At 42.6% G+C, this 16,940-nt stretch overlaps 1 protein-coding gene across 1 annotated transcript in view; it reads right to left on the reverse strand.

Annotated features, from left to right (window-relative positions):
• MCM6 (minichromosome maintenance complex component 6) overlaps nucleotides 1-16,940 on the reverse strand; it is a 29,245-nt gene extending 12,305 nt beyond the window's left edge. The window contains exons 1-10 of the mRNA XM_083379910.1: nucleotides 16,723-16,940; nucleotides 15,194-15,340; nucleotides 14,884-14,994; nucleotides 13,371-13,620; nucleotides 9,898-10,063; nucleotides 8,003-8,148; nucleotides 7,089-7,239; nucleotides 3,397-3,538; nucleotides 1,508-1,649; nucleotides 1,282-1,389 (exon numbers count right to left, since the gene is read on the reverse strand). Coding sequence (XP_083236036.1) covers nucleotides 1,282-1,389; nucleotides 1,508-1,649; nucleotides 3,397-3,538; nucleotides 7,089-7,239; nucleotides 8,003-8,148; nucleotides 9,898-10,063; nucleotides 13,371-13,620; nucleotides 14,884-14,994; nucleotides 15,194-15,340; nucleotides 16,723-16,835 — 1,476 coding nt within the window. The 5' untranslated portion in view covers nucleotides 16,836-16,940. The remainder of the gene's footprint in view (nucleotides 1-1,281; nucleotides 1,390-1,507; nucleotides 1,650-3,396; nucleotides 3,539-7,088; nucleotides 7,240-8,002; nucleotides 8,149-9,897; nucleotides 10,064-13,370; nucleotides 13,621-14,883; nucleotides 14,995-15,193; nucleotides 15,341-16,722) is intronic.

A 16,940-nucleotide genomic window follows, 5' to 3' on the forward strand; every position in this document is an offset into this window, starting at 1 on the left:
ACTCTTGTCCCCCAAAATTACTTCTTCCATAACATAAATTTTAATATATGGGAAATATTGGCTAGAATCTGGTTACCTAAGAGATTTTTTTTAAAAAATTCCATTTATATCCCGCCCTTCTCCAAAGACTCAGGGCGGCTTACAAGCTTAGCAGTAGCCTTCATTCTATGTATATGCCTGTTTATTAGGGCTTTCACACACCCCCAAGCGGCATTATTACAAAGTCAGCTTAATTGCCCCCAACAATCTGGGTCCTCATTTTACCTACCTCGAAAGGATGGAAGGCTGAGTCAACCTTGAGCCTGGTGGGATGCGAACCTGCACTAATTGCAGGCAGCTGATGTTACTTACGGAGGCATTAGCCCACTGCTCCACCAAGGCTCCACCAAGACATAAGATCACTTATGTCCCAAAATATCAGGGGTGTCAAACTCAATTTCATTGAGGGCCACATCAGCATTGCGGTTGCCCTCAAGGGGCCAGGTGGGTATGGCCAGGGTGGGCGTGGCCTACTGGGTGGGCGTGGCTAGAGTGCGTATGGCCTACTGGGTGGGCATGGCCAGCTCCACATCGTTCGCATCAAGGGTGCCTATGGGGGCCTGGGCAGGAGTGGGACAGATTTGAGGGTCTCTGGGCCAGGGCCAAGGCAGTGGGGGCTGTTCCCTCACTGTTTCCAGGATGGCTTTGCGGGCCACATGAAACCACTTCGTGGGCCGGATCCAGCCCCCGGGCCTTGTGTTTGACATGTCTGCACTAGACCAATTTGATCTGGCAGGGTGTGTTCCAGATTCCTTGAATTAAAGAAGAGTATCTATTGGGACTCCATAAACATGATTTTTCTGTAGCAGCTCCTGGAATCTGGAATGAGGTTCCAGATTCTTGAAATTTGGATCGCCCAAATCCTATTGTTTCAAAGAGGCTGGAAGATCTGGCTTTTCTCCTTTAATTATTTTGTGTGTCATCTTTGCTACTGTATATTCATTTTCCTGCTTCTTGCATTTTTTACATGTTTTTTACCTGGCACTGGAGCAACATACAAATTTAATAATAATAATAATAAAAAATTAAATGTAGCCCGATTCCAAGTGACTTTGGATGGCTTATAGTTATGTAAAGACTGATTCTTTTCTAGAGCATAACCACTTTAAACAATTTAGTCACAGAATAACATTCTGAAAAGAAATGACTGGAGCAAATCCAACTACAGAAGCCTGGCAAATAATCTATACTAATCCTAAAGACTAATAATAACAACTAGTAATTCCAGCAGTGAATGTTTACCTTAACTCCAGCTTTGGTAATGGATATAGTTTGCTGCTCCATTGCTTCGTGAATGGCAACTTGGTCTCTCAGATCCATTTTGTCAAATTCATCAATACAACATACTCCCTGGGAAGAATGCAACAGGAAGCTTGTCAATTCCCTCTTCCATTACTGAGATAAATAAAATGAATGGTAATCCTTTTTTTTTTTTTAAGTGGAAGGTATCATAATTTGGATAACATACATTATCTGCCAACATTAGTGCTCCGGCTTCAATAACGAATTCATAGGACTCTTCATCTTTGACCACAGCAGCAGTTAAGCCAGCAGCACTCGAGGCCTTTCCACTGGTGTAGACAGCTCGGGGGCTGAATTCTTCCACATGCCTGTTGGATCACAAATTGGTGACTTAATGATCAGCAACTTTACAAAATAGAGCAACAGCAACAGCATTTAGACTTAAATACTATCCCATAGTGCTTTACAACAACCCGAGGCCTCATTTTACTGATCTTGGAAGGATGGAAGGCTGAATAAATGGTGAACCAGCCAGGATCGAACTCCAGACTGTGGGCTGAGTATGTCTGCACTATTGCATTTTAACCACCGCGCCACCACTGCTATGGTGTCATAACAAGAAGGCATTGGACTAGAGCAGGGGTAGGCAACCTTGGCTCTTTTATGACTTGTGGACTTCAATACCCAGAATTCCTCAACCAGCCATGCTGACTCAGGAATTCTGGGAGTTTAAGTCCATGAGTCATAAAAGAGCCAAGGTTGCCTACCCCTGGACTAGAGTCTCAATAAACACTTGCCAGCAGCAAAGAATAATAACCTTTGATAGATTTGCCTGCTGCTTTGGATTCAGATCAGAAGTATCACTTTGAAGCTTGCATGACTTAAAATACAATACTTATGTGCAACTTGTACGAGCCAGCCATGTCTGTTTTTCTGAAGCAATTCAAGGTATCCAACTTACAACAGCAATTAGGACCAGATTTTCCATTACTAAGTGATGAGGTTGTAAAGCATAAATGCATCACTTAATGATGGCAATCTCTATAGAGTCCTGGTTGTGAGTATTAACTGAATTTCACTGCATTAGGTGAGGCAACTCCCTGATGAAATTTTATTTTTGAGTTTAATCATCCCTTCAAAACTTTGCACAATTGTACTAATTCTACTCAGGCACATGTTTCCTATAAAACAGCAAAGTAAATCATATTTGGGTCAATCAGATACACAAACATTTGCAAGAAGATTTCATTATATCTTTTCATTCATGTGTGAAAGAATGTTGGAACAATTGTACTCCATTATGCAAGAGATAGAGGAATTGTGATACATTAAGAAAAGAATTAACTTGGCTGCATCTGAATTCAAATGACTGATAAAATTAGGGATAAACAAAATTCGCTGTTCCCAAAATATTTTGGGGCCAGAGCATTCTAGAACAACAGAAACCATTTCATGTATTGGAAAATTTATTTCTGAAAAACCACCAGATAATCCCTTGGAATGCAGTCTGAAAGAAAATAGGATGCTTTGCGTTTCTTAAGAAAATGGGTTTTTTCCCCCTCAGAATTGTGATTTTTACACCTAAAATAGCAAAACTTAAGCCTGCAGTTCCCAAAATTATTGTTTTCCTTATATTTTTTCCTCTAGTTCAGGGGTGTCAAACTCAATTTAATTGAGGGCCGCATCAGCATTGCAGTTGCCCTCAGGGGGCCAGGTGGGTATGGCCTGGGTGGGCGTGGCCTACTGGGTGGGCGTGGCTAGAGTGCGTATGGCCTACTGGATGGGCATGGCCAGCTCTACCTCATTTGCATAAAGGGTGCCTATGGGGTCCGTTCCCTCACTGTTTCCAGGATGGCTTTGCGGGCTGCATGAAACCACTTCGCGGGCCGGATCTGGCCCCCGGGCCTTGTGTTTGACATGTCTGCTCTAGTTTGATACAAGTATTTAGCGCAAAAGGTTGCAATTACAGTAGTTGTTTAAAAAAGTTAGCAATCCATGATTTTTTCCTAAATATTTTTTTTCAACTTTATCTAAAAATTACTTCACATGTATGCAGAGATGCGTAAGCCGTGCAGATTGCGCAGCTAACCCCGCCACAGTGTTGGAAAAACTTACTTTAAAAACTGACTTTTGGCAGTACTTGGATCACCAACGATGCAAACATTGATGTCGCCACGCAGTGAAGTACCCTCTGCCGTTGTCTTAGGAACTCCACCGAACAGCATGAGTAAAATCCCTCGCTTCACTTCATCATTACCTACCCCACAGCCAAGTGAATGTTAGGCACATTAAAGATTTCACAAATGCATGCACACAAAATAAATTCCTTGGGTAAATGTATGTAAATTAAAAGGCAACTTGTTTTCCAGCTATTGTGATGTTGGCCTTAAAACAATGCTCAGAACTTGGTAACATTGCTTGTAACTGAACAGCATCAACCAGGTCAAAGGATCACAGGAAATTCGCTCCACATTCATTATTCCATCCCATCTTTTCAAGATGTACAGAACACGACCAAGAAGCATTACGTTGGAACATTATCTCATAAGGCCTCCTTATGGCCTGCAATCTAGAGTATTAACCTGACTTTAGACTGCTTATTGTATGATCTGTGTGCTTTGAATCTGTTTTTGACTCCTGGCAACAGGCTGGTTAAGCCCCTGAAGTTTTCTTGGCAAGATTTTCAGAAATGGTTTGCCCTTGCTTTCTTCCTGGGGCCGAGACAAGGTGACTGGCCCAAGATCATCCAAGTGGCTTTATGCCTAATGTGGTACTACAATTCCCAGTGTCCCAGTATCTAGCCTGGTGCTCTAACTGCTAGCCCAAGCCAGCTATCTACTGCATGATAGAGATATGTATATGCTTCTTGGCTCTACTTAGTGTTTGGAATCTATTAAGACCTCAAAGTTGCGGATTTTTGTCCATGATAAATAGCTACAACGATCATTTAAAACGTCTAAAGAAAAAAACAACACACCTACACCTGATTTCCAACAGGAACATTACAGCATGTGTTATTTATAAACTTTTTTTTCCAACAAAGGACAAGGAAGGAAATTTTGAGCAATTTTACCAAACTTTTAGGAATTATGTGAATGACATAGTTTTTGATGCCTTGTTTCCTTTCCATCCCTTTAATGTTATTTCACATAATTAGCGTAATCATAGATAATGTAAACTTGTTTAAATTTGTTTTTCTGTTATTTCATTTTTTATAATAAATTATGCTTTATATATTCATTATTTGATATCTTTCTACTATGGTACTATTGATAAGGAGGAGACTTTCTGGGGGGAATGGGTTCAGAGCCAACAAAACCTTCCAGAGAAAAGTTGAAAAAGGAAAAATTATTTTCACTAATGAACACTTGACATGAACCATCTCTCACTATGTTTTGGAGGGCCCCAACCCCCAGCAGGCCATTTCCAAAGGACTGCAGAGGAAAAAAAAATATCCTCCTTTGAAGACTCTATTCATGAGAACTCTAGATTCGCCCCATTATCTCTAAAATAGGTCTATGTCAGAGAATAATCATAGTTCAAAAACAGTCAACATTGGACTGCTGACACATAAGATAAGTTTAACAGGCCAATGTTGCATTCAGCTAAAATAAGCAATTTAAAATAATCTGCGAAACAAAGTCCAAGTTTATCATTTTGTTATTAAAGTGCAGAGGTTATTGATAAGTAAAGAGATAACTAGGTATGCATATTAAAAGATTGAGACAAGCTTCTGAGACTTTTCTCTCTTCCAATGGACTGCCAACCACTTCAAGTCCTTTAATACAGGCATGCACATTTTTATTTATTTATTTATTTATTTATTTATTTTAATTCCATTTATATCCCGCCCTTCTCCAAAGACTCAGGGCGGCTTACAAGCTTAGCAGTAGCCTTCATTCTATGTATATGCCTGCTTATTAGGGCTTTCACACACCCCAAGCGGCATTATTACAAAGTCAGCTTAATTGCCCCCAACAATCTGGGTCCTCATTTTACCTACCTCAGAAGGATGGAAGGCTGAGTCAACCTTGAGCCTGGTGGGATGCGAACCTGCACTAACTGCAGGCAGCTTGTGTTACTTAAGGAGGCATTAGCCCACTGCTCCACCAAGGCTCCAATTATACATAAATATAATTTAAGTCAAATACAGGCATGTGCACATATCTGCAGTTTTCTGGATCCCAAACACACACTACCCCAAAGAAGACTGCTAACAATTAAATTACCGTATATACTTGAGTATAAGCCGACTCGAGTATAAGCCGAGACCCCCAATTTCACCCCCAAAAACTGGAAAAAGTTGGTGACTTGAGTATAAGCCGATCCGCCGTTCTGCAAGCCTCCGCCGCCAGCTGCTTCGTTCCGCAGCGGAAAGAAGCAGGCAGGCTGCTTCGTTCCGCAGCGGAAAGAAGCAGCCTGCTTCGTTCAGGCTGCTTCGTTCCGCAGCGGAAAGAAGCAGGCAGGCTGCTTCTTTCCGCTGCGGAAAGAAGGCTGCTTCTTTCCGCAGTGGAAAGAAGCAGCCTGCTTTGTTCAGGCTGCTTCGTTCCGCAGCGGAAAGAAGCAGGCAGGCTGCTTCGTTCCGCAGCGGAAAGAAGCAGGCAGGCTGCTTCTTTCTGCTGCGGAAAAAAGGCTGCTTCTTTCCGCAGCGGAAAGAAGCAGCCTGCTTCGTTCAGGCTGCTTCGTTCCGCAGCGGAAAGAAGCAGGCAGGCTGCTTCTTTCCGCTGCGGAAAGAAGGCTGCTTCGTTCCGCAGTGGAAAGAAGCAGCCTGCTTCGTTCAGGCTGCTTTGTTCCGCAGCGGAAAGAAGCAGGCAGGCTGCTTCTTTCCGCTGCGAAAAGAAGGCTGCTTCTTTCCGCAGTGGAAAGAAGCAGCCTGCTTCGTTCAGGCTGCTTCGTTCCGCAGCGGAAAGAAGCAGGCAGGCTGCTTCGTTCCGCAGCGGAAAGAAGCAGGCAGGCAAGGCACGGAGATCCGGAGACCTGCCGACGTTTGGGGAGGTTTGGGGAGGTGCCCAAACCTCCCCAAACGTCAGCAGGTCTCCGGATCTCCTCCCCAAACCTCCCCAAACGTCGGCAGGTCTCGGGATCTCCGTGCCTTGCCTGCCTGCTTCTTTCCACTGCGGAAAGAAGCAGGCAGGCAGGTCACGGAGATCCGGAGACCTGCTGACGTTTGGGGAGGTTTGGGCACCTCCCCAAACCTCCCCAAACGTCGGCAGGTCTCCGGATCTCCGTGCGTTGCCTGCCTGCTTCTTTCCGCTGCGGAAAGAAGCAGGCAGGCAAGGCACGGAGATCCCGAGACCTGCCGACGTTTGGGGAGGTTTGGGGAGGTGCCCAAACCTCCCCAAACGTCAGCAGGTCTCCGGATCTCCGTGACCTGCCTGCCTGCTTCTTTCCGCAGCGGAAAGAAGCAGGCAGGCAAGGCACGGAGATCCCGAGACCTGCCGACGTTTGGGGAGGTTTGGGGAGGTGCGCGCGCACCTCCCCAAACCTCCCCAAACTTCGGCAGGTCTCCGGACGGCGGCTGCTTGGGAGAGGTGCGCGCAATCCCGGAAGCACCAAAGCCTCGGCCGCGCATAAGTCCTCGGTAAGTTTTTTTTGTTGACTGGAGTATAAGCCGAAGTGGAATTTTTCAGCCCAAAAAGTGGGCTGAAAAATTCGGCTTATACTCAAGTATATACGGTAATTGTTCTGATCCCTTGTGAAGAGATAATATTTATGGAGAGAGTTCCAGACTAGATAAGAGTTTATATAATTCATTCGACAGCTTTCCAAATAACGTAAAAAAAAATTCCTCCATAATTTAGCCTTACCATGTATGGTGGGAAAGAGGCTTGTACAAAGGTTGTGGTACAGATTTTTATCTTGGCTCATTTCGAATACTTTTTCCCATTCCATTACAGACATCTGATTTTTAATGCTTTCTGCAGTTTGTTCCTCATCTCGAAGTTCTTTGCCTCCAAACTAAGTTAAGGACGAAAACAGCACAAATTCAAAATACTGCAGAAGACTAGAAAGTCATTCAAGAAAATTTAAAACCTGAGACAGACAAGAAGTAGTCACCAAATCCAAGGGGGAAAAATACGGATTGTGTTATTTCCCCACAAATATGTTTTTAAAATGAAATAATAGTGAAAAATGTGTGATCTCAGAGCACAGGTGGCAGAAAAATCCCAATTAAAATAACTTCTATATGCAGAAAGCTAGTGTTGTACAGGGGAAAAAAATCTTCTAGGGCAGGGGTAGGCAACCTCGGCTCTTTTATGACTCATGGACGTCAACTCCCAGAATTCCTGAGCCAGCCAAGCTGGCTGACTCAGGAATTCTGGGAGTTGAAGTCCATGAGTCATAAAAGAGCCGAGGTTGCCTACCCCTGTTCTAGGGGAAAGTTCTGTTATTGTTGATTTTGCAGCCAGTACCCATAGAAGAAGCTACAGCAGGCCAGCAATTCTACTTCCATATTCCAATGCTGGAAAACCTGGTCAAGACAACATGGGGAGCTGTTCTACTTTAAACTGGGTGGATTTGAATGCAACGCATTTAAAAATACAGACTGCATGAAAAAAACCGATTTGCTAATTATTTAACAGGTGCCATTATCGAAACTAAAAATCTTTGCGGATGAACTCCCAACGCTCACAGCAAGAGGGAGTAGAAGAACAACAAAATCCCACAACTGGTTTCTTTAAAATGATCTTTGCTGTTATTTCCCCTTAGCAAGACTCACCCTTGGGTTTGTTGGCGCCACGTAACAGGCTAGAAAGACCAATTTATAGGACAACTCTCTGACTCCAAGGGCCCGAAGACCTCGGATGCCTTCGCTTTCATAGCCTTCTTTTCCAGTCACACGAGAACCAGTTTCTGCTCGTACACCTATAAAATTAGGTCTTTGAAAGTTCTGCTTGGAGAATACATATATTGGGGGGGGGGGAAGAGGGAGAACAGCTACCCATAAATATCACTCTAAAGCAGAGGTCCCCAACCTTTTGGGCACCAGGGACCGGTTCCATGGAAAGAGGTTTTCTCATGGATTGGATGGGGCGTGGTTTTGTATGTTGCCTGCATCCCATGGATGGGGCTTTGCTTGTTTGTGCGTTAATGGTTGCTGGCATGCCGCGGCCCAGTACTGGGGGTTGGGGACCCCTACCCTAGAAGAATTGAAGAGGACACTGGACAGGCTACCATCAGAGTTCCAAATCATGCATCATGTTAAAAGTTATGTTTAACTTTAACCATTGTTCACTGAATTAGCCACAGTGACCACGATTCATACATAGAGCTAAGCTAAACACTATGAAAGTTGAATATATCTAACCCTAGCAAGAGAGAACAGTTCTAGGATTCTAGAGCAGAGCTTCCCAACTTTTCTGGCTTGGCGGCCCGGAAGGAAAGGGAGGAGCAAGGAAATGTGTGTGCGTGCGCGCCCCGTGCCTGTGCAAATGGGTGCAAGCACGGCAGTGGCGCTAGTGCCTGCCTGTGTGAATGAGCTGCTGGCCCCTGCGTGCATGTGCAAGCGGGCTACTAGTGCCCGTGTGATGCTGGTGGCAGTGCTAGTGCACCCACGCATGCGCAAAAAGGGTTGCTAGCACCCGTGCAGCGGCACGACCGTGAGTGGGGGGGGTGCTCTCGCCAACTACTCCTACGGCCCGGTGGCCAACAGGGCACAGCCTGGTAGAGCAGCCTTCTGCTGTAGTTCTTTAAATGACTACATTGAGATAGTCCTCAACTTATGACTGGTTGTTTAATGAATGTTCAAAGTTCAGCCAGATTTCAGCAGGAGATACTTACAATCTGGTCCCAAAGGTTGTCCTCCTCCTAATGGTCACATGACATTTTGGATGCTCAGCAATCAGCCTACATTTATGGCTGTTTGCAGCATCTGAGAGTTATCTGACCATGTTTTACTTCTGTTTTTTTGCTAAAAAAATCTCCATTTACTTATGAAACTGGCCCAGAGCGAAACATCAGTTTACTTAACAATTGCAGTGTTCACTTTATGACCATTATATTTGCTTAACAACTGCCAAAAAAACCAGTCATACGAATCATCACTGTCATGACTTACAACTGACAAGCAGGCTCCATTACGGTCCTAAGTTGAGGACTACGTGTAATACATGTGATTCCTAACCTATAATTTAAAGCAGCATAGCAGACTACAGGTAGTCCTCGGCTTACAACAGTTTGTTTAGTGACCATTTGAAGTTACTATGGCACTGAAAAAAGTGACTTATGACAGTTTTTCACACTTACGACCGTTGCAGCACCCCCATGGTCACGTGATCAAAATTCAGACTTGGCAACCAACTCATCTTTATGACCGTTGCACTGTCCCAGGGTCACGTGACCACCTTTCGCGACCTTCTCACAAGCAAAGTCAATGGGGAAGCCCGATTCACTTAACAACCGGATTACTAACTTATCAACTGCAGCGATTCACTTAGCAACTGTGGCAAGAAAGATCGTAAAATGGGGCAAAACTCACTGAACAAATATTTCACTTAGCAACAGAAATTTTGGCCTCAATTGTGGCTGTAAGTCAAGGACTACCTGTATAACATATACTAAGAATATACAAATATCTTCAATACTGAATGAAGACTCTCGGTAGGATTCACCAACCTGGGGTAGATAGTTGAGATACGTCTGGCACGACAATGAGAGACCCTGTGAAGTCACACTTGTCACCAGCCTGAGCAGACTCTACAGCTTCAGCACGCAAGACAACTTCGACACTTCGAGGAATGCTCCCGCGGGGCAATTCAGCCTGGGTTTCTTGAATGCGAACCTGGGAAGACAGGAAAGAGGCTTTAAATGGCCAGACCTTAGAACGATTAAAAATTAAACCTGAATATTTCTTGCACATGGACTTGTAAAAACAAAGAAACAGATGCTTGTTTTTATACCAAACTGATGTGTAGCTAAGGAAGTTCTAAAACAGACATGTCAAACTGCCAGCCCACGGGCCAGATGCGTCCCACCGAAACCTCACCCACCCCATTGCTGGCAATGAGGAAAGTCATGATACGTCGTGCGACGTCACATGACATTGCGAGTTTGACATGCCTGTTCCAAAAGAAAGCAAATGGAAGATCATTAAACAGATTCCCTTCAACTTCTGAACTAGGAAAACAACAAATTTTAGGAGACATAATCCAGAAAAGCAAGATGGTTTTTATCTTTGGTTACGGTAAAAAGCAGAAATAAGATATGGGGAGAAGGTGTTATTAAAATAACGGAGCTCCGAAGAAAATAGAAATTTCCTAACATTAAAATGGACACGGGGATTGATTAAGCTGGCATTAAAGCACTTTTTTTGGTAAACAAAATCTCATAATTTTATGAAAACCAAAAACGTGCATATGATCAGCTAAAAGTATTTTGTCGACATTTGCAACATCTCCACTTTTCTAATAAAACACACTAAATTCCACTAGAGACCCAGTATTACTTCAGATATAGTATAACCAGTGAGTTGTTAGACAGACTTGTGAAGATCATACTGTTTCTCCTTTTTATCAGGAGTCTCATGCTTCACTGCACCAACAATGAGAAGATTGGAGGGGAAATAAGATATGGCAAAAGGAAATGTATATGCCTACCTATTAGGGCTTTCACACAAACACACACCCCAAGCGGCATTATTACAAAGTCAGCTTATTTCCCCCAACAATCTGGGTCCTCATTTTACCTACCTCGGAAGGATGGAAGGCTGAGTCAACCTTGAGCCTGGTGGGACGCGAACCTGCACTAATTGCAGGCAGCTGGTGTTACTTAAGGAGGCATTAGCCCACTGCTCCACCAAGGCTCTATTAAAGTACAGGTAGTCCTCGTTTTATAAATGGTCGAAGTATAAATGGTCAAAGTTGTGTTGGATGAGCCATCAGCCGAATTACAAGTTCTGATATTGGCTCCCCACTGCAGTCACGTTACTGCATTGGGCGCACTTGGCAACCAACTTGCATTTATGGCTATTCGAATAACAGAATTGGAAGGGAACTTGGTGGTCTTTTTAGTCCAACCCCCTGTTCAAGCAGGAGACCTTATACCATTTCAGATAGTCCAATCTCTTCTTAAAAACTGCCAGTTGGGAGCACCCACAACTTCTGAACGCAAGCTGTTCCACTGGTTAATTGGAAATTCCTCACTCTTAGGAAATTTCTCCTTAATTTGGAAAATAGTTTGACCCGCTCTTCTTTGTGGTAGCCCCTTAAATATTGAAACACTGCTATCATGTCACCCCTAGTCTTTCTTTTCACCAGACTCGACATACCCAATTCCTGCAACCGTTCTTCATGTTTTTGCCTCCAGGCCTTTAATCATCTTAGTTGCTCTTCTTTGCACCTTGCTCTAGAGTCTTAACATCTTTTTTATAATGTAGTAACCAAAACCGGATGCAGTACCCCAAGTGTGGTCGTACTAAGACTTAATGAAGCAGTACTTCAGGTGATCTTAATTCTATTCCTGTTTATGCAACATAATAATAAAGTTGGAAGGGACCTTGGAGGTCATATAGTCCAACCTCCTGCTCAGGCAGGAAACTCTATACCATTTCAGACAAACAGCTGTCCAGTCTCTTCTTAAAAACTTCCAGTGTTGGAGCATTCACCACTTCTGGAGGCAAGTTATTCCATTGGTTAATTGTTCTGTCAGGAAGTTTCTCCTTAGTTCTAGGTTGCTTCTCTCCTTGGTTTGTTTCCATCCGTTGCTTCTTGTCCTTCTTTCAGGGGCTTTGGAGAATAGCTTGTCTCCCTCTTCTTTGTGGCAGCCCCTGAGATATTGGAACACTGCTATCATGTCACCCCTCACCCTTCTCTTCATTAAACTAGACATACCCAAGTCCAGCAACTGTTTCTTATATGTTTTAGCCTCATCCCCAACCAAGGATTACATTAGCTTTTTTGGTGACTGCTGCACACTGCTGGCTCCTATTTAACCGACTGTACACTAGAACTCCATGATCCCTCTCAGTTTCTGCTATTAAGCCATGTTTCACCTAACCCATACCTGTACATTTGGTTTTGCTTGCTTACCTAAGTGAAAAACATTACTTTTCTCTGCAGTGAATTTCATTTTGTTATATGGGGCCGTGTTCACGTTTGTCAAGACCCATCTGGAACTTGAGCCTATCATCTGAGGTGTTGGAAGAGACGCATCCTGCTCTTCAGAGCTGCATCTTCCACTTCCCATCAGGTGAAAGCTGGATTCTGTAATGCCAGTGCAGTCAATGTGAACACGATTTGCAATGTTTTTGCTGGAAACCAGTGTTTACTTCTAGGTTCTAGGAAAAGTCATCCCACAGCAAATAATGGATTCACTTAAGTGCGGTCTTCGCTTTGCAATCACTGAGTTTTTTTATTGTTTTTTTCTCTCTCTCAAACAGCGTGTGACCGGGGTTCATAAAACGCTAATACATAATCAAGTCCTACTCTTTGGTTCTCTCTTCTAGCCATTTGTAGAATAGATTCCAGCTTTGGTAGTATTCTGTTTCTTCTTTATCTTTCAGCCTCATAGTTAATCTGTCCATCTCCGCGCAGTCCAGTATCTTTTTTATCACTTCTTCTTCTGAAGGCATTCGTTCATTCTTCCAGCATTGCACATAACTTATTCTTGCTGCGGTTATAATATGTAAAGCCAAATATAGATTTTGCTTATTAATCTTTTCCGGTACTATACCTAATAAAAAAAATCAGGATTAAATACTACATGTTCTCCTAATATTTTTTCTAGCCAAGCATGTATTTTTTTCCAACAAGCCTTTACTGTGTCACATGTCCACCAGATATAATACGTACCTAAATTATGTTTACATTTCCAACATTTACCTGATACATTTTTAAACATTTTTGCTAATCTTGCTGGAGGCAAGTGCCATCTATAAAACATGTTATACAATCACTGAATGTTTAATGACGTTTGCAAAAAAAAGTCATAAAATAGGCCCTGTGGTGACCCACTTTATTACCATCGTGACTAAAATTGTGAAATCAATTACGGCTGCAAGTTGAGGACTTTCTGTAGCCTGTTTGAGAAACTGATCTGAGAATAACATACTGTTGTTTAAAAACCAAAGACAGCAATTCCAACTACGATACCTTTTGGAAGTCAACAAACCGGGATCTGTTTGTATCCAGAAGAAACCGTTTCCTATTCGCACAGACTGGGTTTCTACAGATGTTGGGCTGTGTGTACTTGAACTGCTGCTCCACTTCTTTTACCACAGTCTGGCAATCCAGACAGAGAAAGGTCCCACTGACAAGCTCTGGGTGAACAGGGTGGGTGCGAACTACCTGTCCACTAATACGCATGAGGGATCCGATTCGGGCAGACGTCATTTCTCGAATCCTTTTCAGGAAAGAAAAGTCAAGTTTAGCAGCTTTTCATCTTTAACACCATTAAGAAAATCAGACTGCAATGACGCGGCTGGTCAGGGCCTATTGTTTTCTATGGAATGGTAGCCTTGGCAAGTACAAGGCTTTCTGTTAACTAAGAAAAGAATGTTCCTGCTGTGCTATCGGTTAAGACAATGCATATGGCTGTGCTGACGTCTGTGACATGAGGAGCAGAAGGTAATCAAGCATTAATAGTCCAGGAACATCAGTTGCAGAATTTCCACTATGTTCCACTTAGCTTTTAAAATGGGCTGGATAAGATACCCTTTATTAAATCCTATACGAAATCCAGATGAAAAATTACACAAGTGCAAGACAACATTAGACAAGCCATACGAAAGTTGACATCTTTTATATACCTGATAGAAAACAAATGCTGCAAACATATTCATTTGTTTAGGCGGTGTTCAGCAACATAATCAATCATACACAGGCATGGAATCAAAATATTCTAGATCAAAGTAGACAGATGAACAGTGACACTATCACTGTCCCCCAGATGCTTAATGGAACAACCAAGTCATTACAAGCTTTCTGAAAATATACTAGGAGGGAAATATTGTGAGATATTTTCAAATATCTGAGGGGAAAATATGCCAGAAGAGTGGAGTAGTGATAGAATAGGCATGCTTCCATGGTCCCTATATATCAGAGGTCCCCAAGCTTTTGGGCATCAGGGACCGGTTACATGGAGAGAGGTTTTTCCACGGACTGGAGCGTGCGTGGTTTTGTGTGCTGCCTGCATCCCACGGATGGGGCTCTGCTTGTTTGTGAGGCCCAGTTGCTGGCATGCCCCGGCCCAGTACTGGTCCATGGACTGGGGGTTGGGGACCCCTGCTATATATGACAGCCTGTAAATGAACGGACATGTAGCAAGCTCATATTTTTGAGTCTTAGCAGCTTTTCACTTTAACACCCTTAAGAAAATCAGATTGCAATGACACAGCTGATCATGGCCTATTGTTTTCTATGGAACGGTACCCTTGGCAAGTACAAGCTAACAAGCAGGTGGACAGGCTAACAAAATGCTCCTTCCGCTTACTTAGAAGCAAATTGCATAGATTTCCCAGCAGCCTTTGCTTAACTGTTCAGGGCAATGCCAAAATGGATTCTCCTGAATTGTGGATAATCACGTGGACAAATGCCTTCAGTACCAACTTACTATTTCCTTGTTACATAACATTGCAAAGGACAATTTAATCATTAAGATTCTTACTTGTGCCTGGTAGGTAAATCTTGGAAGGCCACATAAAAATCTTTGGTAGGGGGAACATTTCCATGATCTTTGGCAAAGGTTTTTACAGCCCGACACAAGAAAGGGTATACTCTAAAATAAAAGATAGAATTGTAAGTGAAAGAATTATGTCAGCTTTTGCATCACTCAGACTCTCTACGTATGTTATAAATTTCCCTGTTGGGTTAGAATTAATGAAACAGGCAATGTTCAATCAAGAATATTCAGACCAGTGATCTTGAAACTACCACTTCTATAAGGACTATCCTAAGAATATTTTGGATATTCTTACCTATAGAACTCTTCTTGGATTGTGGTAGCAAGTTGTTGATTGAATTGCTCCAGATCCTCAAAACTTACAGCTAAGGTATTTCTCTCTGGACGGATCAGCTCTTCTGCATCTTGCAAATATTTAACTTCTCCATCACTATTCTGGAATCTTTTAAGGAACAATTTTGTATAATTATTTCCTACACAGCATGTTTAATTATACATTACCATTATGTAGTGAATATGAAAGGATTATAGTGACACCCCCCCTTACTTAAATACAGCATTTCTGTGAATGGAAATTATTCTGTATGACTTAAATTACAAAATTTGACACAATTATCTCTGAAAATTAACACTGATGTTTTGTCTACAAAAGAAGTAAAACATTAACAAATCAGTTTTGAACTGTGTAAAATAAAAAAGGAAATATTTGTTTAGGCTAATTCTTTTTTTTTGTATCTGATGAATTAAAATCAGATGTTCTAGGAAAAACAGCTTGTTTTGATGCAGCACTGTAAAATAACTTCAAGCAAATTTAAACAACCTTACATGTTTAGTATATCAATAGTCTCTATTGAGATTTTATTCTTTAATAGATGTACATACAAGCTTTGGTGCAGTCTACTTTTCATTCTCTTGCTTAAAAAAGAAACTCATAAACAATTGAATTTATGTGGTGGTAAATAAGCCAGGATAGCATTGCTTAAAAAAGTCATATAGCACATAAATGTTCAGCTGCTTAACAAGCAGGTTGACATTTATTTCTGCTATTTGTTTGTTGAACTGATACACTCCACTACTGCTTTTATGTGGTTTTTAGAATGTCATCCTGCCTTGTGTTCCTTGAGACAAATACAACAAGGCAGAGAACTTTTATTATTTGATACATGAGATAATAAAGAACTCAACAACCAGAATGTACAGTTCCAGTATCTAGGATGTATGGAATTCAAAGTTTCTCTGCCACTTCATCACACAAAAGATTGCACGTGTATAAAACCACAAATGTCATCATGATGACCCAGTTTGGTCTAGTCTAGTGATTAAGGCACCAGGCTAGAAACCAAGAAACTGTTGAGTTCTAGCTCTGCCTTAACCATGAAAGCCAGCTGGGTGATTTCGGGCCAATCCTTCTCTTTCAGCCCAACTCACCTCACAGGGTTGTTGTTGTGAGAACAGGAGGGGGAGGGTGTGTTGGATGTTTGCCACCTTGGGTTATTTGTAAAATAAAGGCGGGATATAAATATATAAAATACGTAATAAAAATAAATGGCGTTTCTTCAGAGTTAGGTATGTGGAAAGCTGCAGATTTTAGTATTATTTGCATTCTGCAATAGTTCCCCCTGAATTTAAATGGCTTTACTCCAAGTATATTAGCTGTAGTTTTTAGCCCAGTGAATTATTATTAGATTTATTATTAGAATTAAGGAGAAGTGGAGGCAAAACACACGCCACTTCCCCCCAAAAAAGAAAAAAAAAGATGCTGTTGCGTACAGTTGATCCCAGCGACCACCACCCTTTTTGGAAACAGGGCTGTCTGTCACTCACTGTTCGAGAAAGTCCTGAAACAACTTCTGGCACTTCTCGGCCACCTCATCGCGGAGCTGTTTCTGGGCAGCCGCCGCGGCCAACCCAGCCTCCCCGGCGGCTACAAGATCCATCCCAGTTCCTCTCTCCTCCGACGGCAAACCCGGGCAATGAAAGGAATTCGCGCCACTGCTGAGCCCCGCATGGCCCAGCCTAGCCAATCGGAAGCTTCATAGCGG

This window comes from Vipera ursinii, assembly GCF_947247035.1.
Source record: "Vipera ursinii genome assembly, chromosome: 1".
Lineage (NCBI taxonomy): Eukaryota > Metazoa > Chordata > Lepidosauria > Squamata > Viperidae > Vipera > Vipera ursinii.